General features: G+C 45.0%; 1 protein-coding gene across 4 annotated transcripts in view; it reads left to right on the top strand.

The window, feature by feature from the left end:
- The window catches only part of MTUS2 (microtubule associated scaffold protein 2), a 267,632-nt gene that overhangs the window by 248,989 nt on the left and 6,629 nt on the right, over positions 1 to 12,014 (top strand). For all 4 annotated transcript variants that reach the window (XM_090133624.1, XM_090133619.1, XM_090133611.1 and 1 more), the window contains 5 exons: positions 596 to 810; positions 6,462 to 6,567; positions 8,113 to 8,186; positions 9,351 to 9,449; positions 10,562 to 10,681. In XM_090133624.1, coding sequence (XP_089989750.1) covers positions 596 to 810; positions 6,462 to 6,567; positions 8,113 to 8,186; positions 9,351 to 9,449; positions 10,562 to 10,681 — 614 coding nt within the window. The remainder of the gene's footprint in view (positions 1 to 595; positions 811 to 6,461; positions 6,568 to 8,112; positions 8,187 to 9,350; positions 9,450 to 10,561; positions 10,682 to 12,014) is intronic.

Genomic DNA, 12,014 nt, shown 5'->3' with positions numbered 1-12,014 from the left:
AAGAGATCCTTGTTGGAGCTGGTATAAGAGACAGGTCTGCGGGGTGAATAGCTTCCAACAGATGGAAAATAACATATGCAGAGGATGCAACTCAAGAAGGTCTTCTGCTTCCCTGGCATGTTGTTGTAAGTGGGACTATGGCCAAGGCTATGACTTGAGAAAAGGAGATAAGGAAAATCTCTTCTCCCAGATGAAAGACCCTATGTCAAGTGATTGTCACATGTGCTGTCTTTACCATCCAAGACAAAGTAGATGCCCCAAAGACTTGATTTTTTAGTCCAAGACTGTGCTGGCCAGAAAGGGGACATCCCTGAAATAGAATGGAAGTCCATGAAATTCCTTGTTTTTGTATTATTCCAGGCTCCAGTTTTGCGTGGGCATTTGCAGGGCTCTGCCAGTGCCTTTGTTCAAATAAATACTCCTGTGTATGTGCGTTGAAGGGAGGGAGACAGAGGAGAGTGTGAGCCTGTTCACAATTGGGATTCTGGAGAGTCTCAGTGTTGGCAAAAACCACTGTGCTCGGTGATTTACTGAGGTGATACCACCCTTGCTTCCAAGGAGCTCAGAGCCTGACTATATACTTTTGTGTCCTCAGCCATCAACACAGCGAGATGTAAGAAACTACAAAATGAGAAGGAGGATCTGGAGAGGCGCTTAGAGGAGGAGGCGAGAAAGCTTCGCTGGCAGCAGAAGGAGGAGCTGCAGGTTCTGGAGCAGCGTTTACGTGAGGATTACAGCACTAAGATGGAGAGCCTGCAGGAGCAGCACAAGATGCAACTGGATCTAGTCAAGTCTCAACATCTGCACCAGGTCAGTTCTAGCCTGTTTGCTTCAGAAAAGCAGACCATGCCTGTTCTGAGTGGGTTCAGGTAATGAAACACATAGGCAATCTCAAGCATGAAGACACTGGTAAAAACCGATGACTAAAAGAATATATTCCAGATTATCTTTATGGCATTTCCCTCCTATTGTTCTCAATGACATTTCAGTGTAGTTGCATGTTACATTGCCATGTGTTTTCTTAACATGCTTCCTGATGTTCTACAACTAACATAAATAATTATACTAGCTTTGCTCCCCACACCTACTTGCTCCCCATCCCACCTATTCTAGTCAATTTATATGAAGCCAATGGTTGAGCAAGAATCTGTTATGCAGAAGTAATGCCAGCATGTCCCTCATTCTTTCAAATGCCACTGCTGATACAGTGAAGTGGTGGGGTCCATGTAACGCATAGCTAAATATCAAGTGGGTGATACACTCCAGGTTCCCTGATTTCTTCTCCACCATTCAGACTAGTCTCTTAGATTGTACAAAACAAACATTTCCCCTTGCGTGGCAACTTTTATGTAGGTATGGAAGAAGGCTCCCACATACAGCTACTTTACTCTTATTTTTAATGGCTGAAGTGAATGATAACCATAATTCATGCATGGGCACCTCATGGAGGCAGAATGCCCTGCTGTGTATTATGCCAGTTTTGCCTTCAGCTTGTCTTTTCATGCACTTTGTCTTGTACTCACTGAATGTAGGGTACAATTCAATTTTTCCAGCTGCAACTCTTACACACTGCTCAGCACCACAGTTCATGAGGGTTTTTTCTCACATGAGTATTTGCAGCACTCAGGTACACTCTGCCATCTGTGCTATGAAGCTGTGACATGCCATAGACCCTGCTGCTATGGGCAGAGCATCCTTGCACCCAGAGCAGCACAAGGGTGAGTCACCTCTGCAAAGCTTGAGCCTAGCCAGCAGGACCCTGCTTGGAAGCAACGTACTCTCCAACCTGAGTATTTCACAAATACCCACAGTAGCTGGGGATGGGAGTGATTTTTTTCTTCTCTTTCTGAGGCCATGTAGACTGTCAGCAACACTCTGCAGTGCAGATGTCCCACACTGTTCGCCCTTGTCCTTGGATGGTGACAAGGCTTGCTTTGGAAGTGAGCCAGCCTCATCAAGAGAGCCTGTGCCCAAGATAATTTAGCAGGATTAAGGGGTAAATGTTGGTGTAGCACTGTAGCACCACCATAGCTAAAGCTCCTGCAGTAGCCAGGAAAAGGGACTGCTCTGCATTTAGCTCAAGGGAGGGGAAAGGATGGATGTCGCACTGAGTTACATGGTCTAAAACAGCCACAGGCATGGTTTGGTGGTTGGACTAGATGATCTTATTGTCTTTCCAATCTTAATGATTCTGTGATTCTATGAAAACGGTAGGTTGGGGCACAGCAGAGGCTGCAGTCCAGTCTTTAAGTTCAAATATTTATAAAAAGGGAAATGACCCCATTTATGCCCTGTAAAACTCCTGAGACAGAAGTGAAAATACAAACTGAGACGATGACAATTCTATGATGTCTCTTGTACTGTGTTTACAGCATAATGCCAGTGATAAGGTACACAGCTCAGACAGCCATGTCAGATAGACACACTGCATCCCAGCCTGTGCCCCTGCCACCCCAGGTGCCACCATGCAGGCAGAGAGGACAAGAACACTGTGTGCCACTGGACAGTAGAGCAGTGTTACGGGCTCCTTCGTAGCCTTCCCTCAAAAGGGAGCTGTTGGCAGAACTTCCCCTCCCCAGGTCTCCCACTCCAAGCTGCCAGCTTGCTTCTTGTTTGTTTACTCTGCTATCAATGGACCCATAATCTTTGACAACTGATTCCAGCAAAAATATTTTTATGGGGATGTTTCTTCTTTCTCCCATGTAAAGATTTGGGGGAGGGTGAAGCTCTGTCTCTGGATTTTACCCATTTTAATTGCTGTGCCTGTTAGCTGTTATTGATTTGCAGGGCTTGTAAAGTGCAATACAAAGGCTTTATATGACCAAGCTCTTTTGTCCCAGGCAAACTGCCTTTTTTCTGTTGCTGCATTGATTTTTAAAGATGCTTGGGAAGATGCTGTAAAATAGTTTTTTGTGCTCTACATTAGAGTTTGCACAATCTTTCTCTGGAATTGCATAGTGTCTGTTCTTGAACTGTGTCTCTTGGTTCTCATTTTAGTTTATGACAGACATTTTTCTTACAAAGCCCCTCAAATTTTCTGCTTTGGGTTATGTTATAAAGGAGGGGGTGGCATTCCCAAAAGCTTTGGCTTTTTTATCCCCTTCACTGTGTTAAGTGTGCCAGCTTGTCTTGAAAGGGATACCAGCTCTAGCTGCAAGCCTTGCCCCTCCTGGATCATCAGGCATTAGCATTTGTGAAGGAATTTGTTCTGCAAGTTAATTTTTTGCTAGGAGAGCTGATGACTTATCTCTGCTTCTCTTTGAAGTGCTTCTCCAAGCTCCAAAGCAAGGGTGGATGGTGATTTTATTCCCCTCAGGCTGATCACTGCAGTGTGGGTTACACAGGTCACTCGACTACCAGTATACTTACATTTCTCATGTCCTCATCTGTTGCAGTGCTATTAATCACCACACTGAAACAGTAGAAGTGCATCTTCCCTTTAGTGGGGCAAGTAGTTCTCCTTCCTCCAATCCTTTGGTTTGCTCCAGAACTCTTAGTTCCCAGAATTACAGGAAGTAGAGCAAACTTTTCTCTGTGTTGCTTCAGAACCTCTGTTGTGAGCCTGGTATCTCTGTCTTTTCAATCCATAGTTCTTCCTGCATCTCATAATGAGTTTTAGTAGTTTTTCCCTCCTGACTCATACTCAGCTGTACACCCATCCTGTGTTCGTTGTTATCAGAAGCTGGCTGGAAAGCTGCTCACCAGTGACACTTCTTGGCCTCTTGCCTGGAATAGGACAAAGAGAACTGGGGGAGCTGTGTTAGCCTCTGAACCAAGTTGCCTGAGAACTAAGCATAAGAGCCTGACACCCAAAGGGTGTGTTGTCTGTGGTTCTTCATCCTCTGCTCCACTTAGAGAGATGATGTTCTGGAGAGTGGAAGCACTTGGCTCTGAGCATGCCACAGAGCATAGCCTGCTCAAGGGACTGGAGTCATTCAGCCCTAATGCTGCTGAGCCAGCAATGATCAGGTGTGACAATGCTTGCCAGTATTTCTATGCTCCTTGCAACTAAGTGCAAAATTATAAATCCATGGTCCTGACTTGCCAGTGTTTCTTGAGCAGTTCAGCTCAAACTGCTTTGTCCTCCAGCCCACTGAACTCCTACTAGAGCCTCTTCTTCCCTTTGGCTTATTAATCCTTAAAAATCCCATATGAACTTCTTTTTACAGCCAGAAGTAACTGTGACACAGGATTTAAGTGAGTTGATCAAGCTTACAGAGTAACTTAGTGGCAGGGTTGGAATGTGATCCAAGAGATCTGGTTCCAGCTGCCAAGTAGACAATCTGCTATGAAAACTGCAGACTGGAGGTCACACGGGAAGGTTAAAAGGAGTCATTTGGGATGGGAATATAAAGCATTCAGAAGACAGAAAAAGCCCTGGAGACCATTTGAAAACTGGAGCATATTTAATTGGACTTACAGATAAATAACCTGACAAGGATTGTGGCAGAGAAAGGAGACCCCTTCACCTTCTGAGGATGTTGGAATTGATCTTAATTGTTCCTATGGGGTGCTGCTGAGCTGAGCAGCAATTAGAGCATGAGTAAAGACTTAAGTAAGGGTGGGTTGAAGAATGTGGCAATGCTCACACGAGGCATGCAGACTGGGAGAAATCAAGTGATAGTTCATATCCCAGTAGTAGCCCATTGCCCTGCTCTCCCATGGAGTGTATCAACAAGCTGAGTTCCACATTATACTGTGAACAGTTTTCATCTCTTGGTTGTCTCCCAGTTTTAAGAAAATAGATTAGTATAATTTTAAATTCCATGTTTAAAATTCAATTAAAATTCCTGTTTTTCATTCTAAGAGATAACCTTATCCAATCTGATACGAAATATTGCTCCTATGGGGCGATCTAATACATATGTTTGACAGAGAAACACAGTGAAATAACATTTATTTCAGTGGAGATGTGCTTGGTTGCAATATCTACCAATGTTCAGTGTAACAGTGGACAAAAATGTGAGGTGAAGTGACTTTGCAATAAATAGCTGTTTTTTTGTAACAATTAAACAGCTCAATTTTGTGCATTGCCAGATATCACAGACAGTGTGCAGATACCACAGACAGTGTGCATAGGGAATGAGATCACTCTGATTACAAGACCTGGAAAAGCACATCAGGACATGGATGGTAACACTCAGAACTGTTCTGATGAATACTTGAAACCCTAAGGAATTATGGGTGGACTCCAGGGCTTTTCTGATGTCATTCCAATGGCCATCTTTACAGAGCTGGAAGTCCCATTTTGTTCCCACTTGGATGGCTGCTGAATAAAAGAGCCCAGTCAGCAAAGTTTGAACTTCAGACCTTAGGTCATTGAGCTGCTTGGCGGGGAGCTTGCTTCCAGCCTTGATTTTGGATCTCTCTGCAGAGTGAATCCCTTCTAGAAATATGGCCATAAGCTGAACAGAGGTGATGCTGAGGTGTTTGGTTAGCCACATGGACATTGCTGCTGAATTGTGCTGCTGCAGGGCTGAGCTTTGTAGACAAGGAGGCAGGACAGTTCTCCAGCTCAGACTGAGAACACAGGAGCTGCTGTGCTTGCCTCATAGTCAGCAAACTTTGCAAGGCTGTTCACTGCCAGTTGTTTGCAGGGATCAGTCAGAAACCAGGGGACGTTTACACACTTCTCTGCTTCACAAAGCATTTTGCTTCGTATGAACTGCAGAGCTGGACTGGAGTAGGAGCAGGCTGCAGGACAGGATGCAGGGAGCTTTCACTGGTACTGGAAACCCCCTCAACAGCTCAGTCCGCGGGTCTTCCTCACTCAGTGTCAGGTTAGAAGTGAAGAAGGAATTTCTGCAGATCAGAGCAGGTGCTGTCAAGTCTTTCATCAGTTTATTGCATGTGGCCTGAAAGAACAGGATTCAGGAGGAGTTTGGAACTTGCATATTGATGGCTTTGTAGGATGCTCATTTTCAAGTAGAAGCATGATAGATCGTGATTCATTTTTTAAACCTATGATGATAAGTTCAATGTTTCTCTAGAAATGAATATTTTACAACTATGAATAATTCATAGGCACTTTCCACGGAAGATAATTCAAGACTGTGCAATTAAACTCATTGCAGTATAGTGCCACAAAAATAGGATTACTCTGAACTGTGCAAGTTAATCTGACCATCAGAGGGAGCCAGGCAATGCATACAATTTAGATTAATTCAATGTTGAGATTTTTGAACATATCCTTTTTTCACATTTTTGCTTTGTGCTTTCTTATGTGCCTCATTTATCATTTTAAAATTGAAAGAGAAAAGCAACGAGCAGTAGTGGAGGTAACCCTGACACTCAAGGAGGTAACATGCCTCTTTTGTAATGAATAAGCCTGGCTCATGTACGGGGAGTGTCACACTCAGTAGATCCCTTTGCTGTTTCCAGCTCACTGCAGCTGTCTAACAGTGGCTTGTCAGTGTGCTGCAGCACGTCTAACCGTGTTTCCATCTGCTGTCACTGAACAGGTGTCCGACCTCACAGCTGTCCACCAAGCTTCAGTATTACAGCTGGAAAACAACCACGCCGTCACCCTTGCTGTACTGCAGGATGAGCACAACCGTGAGATCCGAGGTAAGCCAAGGACAACCTGATGGTTATTCCAGAACAGGAAATAGCCCCTGTCACTGCATTTGTGTAAGCCTGGAGTTTCTTCCCCCAGAGGAGCTGATACAGAAAATCTGTGTTGGTCTGTGTTGTGTGAACCACCAGGTTTGTGATAGGACAAGGGGGAATGGCTTTAAATTAAGAGACGGGAGATTTAGTTTAGATATGGGGGAAATCTTTCATTCAGAGGGCAGCAAGGCCCTGGCATAGGCTGCCCAGAGAGCTGGGTGCCCCATCTCTGGAGGCTTTTGAGGCTAGGGCACCTGATCTGATACGAGGTGTCCCTTCCCAAGGCAAGGATCAGAACTGGGTAGTAAGGGACAGTAAAGTCCCTTCCAAACTGACCCATTCTGTGATTCCATGATTCTGTCTTTCTATGCCGGGGTGAGGGAGAGCCATATGCAATGCATACAGCATTCAGCTTGCACCTCAGAGTGTCTCTATGATCTCTGGGGCAAAGACAAGGCTTTCTCCATGGTTTACTGAGTTCAGATGCCACCTCACGTCACCAACAGACTTTTTCTGAAGATCCTGGGTCCCTGAACCCAACCCTTGGGCACTCGGGACGCTGGAGCTTACTGAACAGCTCTCAGAGTCAGTGCTTAAAAGCTATTCTTTGCTTGAGGATGTTCTTATCTATGCGTTTTTGCTAGTATTTTCTGAGGACAAAAGTTGGGGATGGTTATTAAGGTCAAAGCGTGTGCTGCTGCTCTTGCTGTGGGTGCGGGATGCCCTCCTGTGCCCGCAAGCAGTACTGCAGCCGCTGCGCAGAGCCTCGGAGAGCAGCACTGTCATCAGGAAGGGATGCTTAGAGAACAGAGCCCCGTGGGCTGGGAACGCAGGCACAGAATTGGTTGTCTGTGTACTAAAAAGGAAATACTGAACGCCGAGTATTGAGTACCGAGTGCCAGTTTCATGCCGTTGGTTTGGAGGCTAAACTATTCCACTTTGTTAATTAACTTTTGGTTATTTATCAGTCCAAGGTGACTTTTCTAGTAGTGAAACCCTTAATCGTGTAATAGAAATAGAGGAGTTTTTGTCTTCAGGGTCTGATAGTGTCATTAAACCTTACAGATCCTCCACAGCTCCTGGAGAAGCACCAGCATTTGCCTTTTTGCATCCAAGTTACTGTCTCCCCTTTTTATTTTCCCAAAGCAACTGCCGTCCAAATTTGCAAATGTACCTAATTTCAAATCCCTTGGCTTGGGGGTACTCACTCTGAAGTGGTCAGTTGCCCATTTTTCTACTGAACCTTTTCAGATCACAGCCCATGGGAGCTGACAAATCTGAAAAATCCACACCCAGGCATAGAGGTACCACTGAAAAACTGAGAAATGTTGATCCTCAGAACAGTTTTCCCAGAATCCTATGGTGTGTTACTGCTGATTTTCTCCTCAACCTCCATGCCCTAAAACTGCTTTCCACGCGGTGCTTGGCTCCCAGTCTCTGTGCTCTCAGACCCCACTTTGCTGGACTTCACTTAGCGATGTCGTGTCTGTGTGTCTTCCCCAGAACTGGTTGCTGCTCACGAACTGGAGAAAACACAATTAAAGGAAAATTTTGAAAAGCTGCGGCTGTCGCTCCAGGTTAGCAGTTCTGTTATTTCCCACCCTGCAGTGGTGTTGCAGAGCACGCCAGGCCCTTCAATCTTACCAGCTGTATTTTGTCGTGCCCATTGTGAGGGCACTGCTCCCCTTTCTCCCTATACATCCCTTCACCACAGGAACCCATGTGCCAGGGATACCTCAAATTCTCTAAAGGCCTCTTCTGCTCCACCTGTCCAAAGTGAGATGAGCAGCCAAGGTGCCCCTTGGGCTTTTCTCCCTGTTTTGGCTGATTCTAAATATACTGCATCTGGAAGAGAAAAGCAGGCAATCCTACAGGGAGAAAAATGCAGCTAGGGTTCATGTTAGCTTTGGAAACCTTGTGTGAACAAGATGCCTGAGTACATAGTGCCAGCTCTGTTTGATTATCTAGGCACAGATTAATTACGAGTTAGAAAAACCCCAGCTGGTGTGTATTGTTACATGCAGCACTTGTCACACCTCATGCAGCTTTTACAGTTCCAGCCTATTCTGCAGTATGCATTGATGCAGTGTTACAGCTGAGAAATGACAAATACAAAATATAAAATGTGACCTCACAGCAACTGCAGCTTTTACAGGTGTGGGCTGTACAGAAGGCACAGGAATACCTTTCATGGGAACAGAAATAAGATTGCTTAAAATAGCACATTGTTCCCGTGGATAGCTCTGAGATGTCATTCAAAGCCCACTCTGCTAACTCATCGTTGCTTATTATCAAATCAGAAGCCCCCAGGTAGGCTGGAAGATTTCCTATAAAGGTGAAGGAAGCACGATGGGCATCTCCTCCACCCCATTCAGACTGTAGGAACTGCACAACAGATCTCTCTCATGCCCACGCTCTAAATATCAGCTGTCTCAAGGCAGGTGTGGTTGTTCTTATTCATCTCAAGGTGACAGGGTGATTTAGCATTGAAGACATGTAATGGAGCAGTGCCAGCCATTGTCATCTAGCTGCAGGCATTGCAGGGATCTCAGCCCTCCCCGAGGCACTTCGTTATGAAAACCCCACTGTACATTCAAGTGCCTTACATAAAAAGTACACCTGGCAGTGATTTCTGAGCCTTGGTCAGCTCCCCTGCTGGTTGCACAGTGCAAACTGGCTTGTGTGGATGAGAGAGGGTTGACTGACGACATGATGATGTGGTCATTTCTCCTCCCCTGCAGGACCAGATAGACACCCTCACCTTCCAGAACCAGTCCCTGAAGGCCAAAGCAGACCGATTTGAGGAGGCTTTGAAGAAGAACACTGAGGAACAACTGAAGGTAGTTGGCAACTATCATTATACAGCCATCATGATACGTGCTTCTGTGTTTGGCACACATCAGTGTTAGCAATAGGATCCTACTGCAGGACTGGGGCTCATGCCTCAACCAAGACCCCAAATCTTGAACACTGGATAAGTCAGCATTGATAACCTTGTCCTGGATACACCTCAGCACAGGGCCACTGTCTGTTGTCTTCCTTCTGTCCTCTATTCTTTCACCCAGCATATGTAGCTCTGTTTCTAAAACATTCCCTGAACTCTATCTTATATGTCTTTTTTGCTGTCCGTCTTTTCCTTTTTCTTCTCTTTCACTTTACTTTTTATCTTTTCACATTTATTCTGTTCATATTCTGAGCCAACTTCTGTGATGTTCCCTGTATTCCCTCATTTTTTTCCTGGGCTTATGTGGACAGACTGTCACATCATTAAATATTTATTCAACTGCTGTCTACTGGGGCCAAGCTGTTAATTTACAGTGTGCAAGTGAATGCTTGCTGCAACTATTTATCTGAAATGAAAGAACCCCAAAATGAGCCTCTCTAAAAATTTTTTTATAATTTGGGTCATTTCAGCATGTTCACAGACAGCCCCATGGACAAGAGAGAGAGGGACAGGGAGTGGACATAGTAGGGTTGAGTGAGGGTCTCTAGAAGCTTTCAGGTGAAAAAACTCCTTAGGAAAGGAGCACAAGTGTCTGAAAGTGCCTTGGCCATGGAAACAGGTAGTGTCAGTGCCTTCCACGCCTGCTGCAGTATTTAATTAACGTAATGACAGGACAGATTCTGCTGTGTTGCCATGATGTCAATGCCCGTTACTCCAAGACAGCTCACTGGTGTGAGTTACAGTCACAGAAATCCAGAAAACCATGAATCAGCAGCATCCCATCCTTCTAGGCACAGGGCTGGTCAAAAGAAAGGTATCAGTGTCTGCCCAGATAAAAGGATGTGCCAGGAGAGAATATCAGAGTTCAGATCAGCTGGGGAGGCTCACCTCCATCTGCCTTTCACAGCACCAAGAGTCCTAAATCACTGGGTAGACTGGGAAAACTTTACCTAATGGCTGAAGATGCACTGATGGCTGACATAGGCAAATTGCTGGTATGTTTCCTAGATTGCGCAAGCTCCTTATCTGCACTTAGAAGAAGATCTGAAGAGTTTAAAACATGTTCTGGAATTGAAGAACCATCAGATTCATGAACAGGAGAAGAAGATTATGGAGCTAGAAAAACAAGTGAGTTGTCGTTTTTCTTTTGGAGGAGACATCACAGAGGTAGAAAAGTAAAAGTTTGGTTACAGCAGGAGAATTTAAAACGGGGTGAGAGAAAAACATGTTGGGAAAGACACAGTTAAGGAGGTTCATGAATGGCTATCTATTGTGCTCTTCCACAGCTGAGCACATAGCTTCTTCTACTGTAACATCTCAGATTTTCACTCAGAAATTGGGATTTTTTCCCTCTCCTTCACCTACCCATGGTACTTTGACTTCACCCACACATCTCTTGGCCTGAATTGCTTTTATATGTGGCTACCTGCTCAGCCTGTGCATTAGATTATGAGGTGAGGGGCATAGGAAGAATGGAAGAAGGGGAGGTTTGTGGTCTTCCAGGGCTTAATGTTGTACAGCACCCTGCAAGAGCCAGGTGCCATTTAGGACTGGGAAGGGCAAAGAGGGGAAGACTGAGACCAGCTGCTGCTGGTGAATTAGCAATATTCAGCTAGCAGTCCCTAGCAAAAATCATTCTAGGAGAGTTCTCTGAGGCAATGCTTTTCTGCAGCCTACACTGTTTTCTCATCCTTTGCTTGTGGGGATCCCTGATGAAGAACTCTCTGGTTCACCATCAGTTGCACTTTTTATTGGAAAGGGGATTCATTTTCTGAGGAATAACCTACAGTGACAGTGAGTGTGTAGTATGGTGACAGGATGAGGCATTACCTCAGCTGGGGAGCTGGGACAGCTGGTTCAGCACAGCATTCAGCAAGATTTGTTTCCATTTACGGGGAAATTTGAGAACTCAGATGATTATTTTGCTGAACAGATGCTTGAATCAGTGGATGTAGAGAAAAATGTCTCCTTACAGCTGAGATTTGTTAACTTTGCTCCTTCCAATATACAGCTCCTGAAGCAGAGCCAGAATGTGAAAACATGCACTGTAGAGTTATATTGGAAAAAAAAAAGTCAAAATTTAGCAGTCATTTAGCTGCTTTTGCTAATTAACCACATACAGCACACATATAGCATACAGCTCCTGCCCTTTATCACAGTAAAACATTAAGGCTACAGTGATCCAAGGGCACAACTGCTTTCTGTTTAAACATCTGCCTCTATATGTGCCAGGAACACCTGTCACACGGGGCATCTCCAAAGGCTTTGAGAGATGGGTGCCTCATAGGAAGCAGATGGGCATTTAAAACACAGGGTCAGGTGGGTGACAGGATCCTGAAAAGGCCATGCCCTGAACAGAGCAGGGTTGGATAAGGCTGATGCCCTGCCAGAATTAACTTGCCTGTTTGGCAACCCTAGGCACAGCAGAGGGGTTGGAACTAGATGATCTTTGTGGTCCCTT

This window comes from Phasianus colchicus, chromosome 1 (assembly GCF_987193195.1).
Source record: "Phasianus colchicus chromosome 1, bPhaCol1.hap1.1, whole genome shotgun sequence".
Taxonomy (NCBI): Eukaryota; Metazoa; Chordata; class Aves; order Galliformes; family Phasianidae; genus Phasianus; species Phasianus colchicus.
The sequence above is the reverse complement of the archived record's forward strand: the minus strand, read 5'-3'. Positions and strand labels throughout refer to the sequence as shown.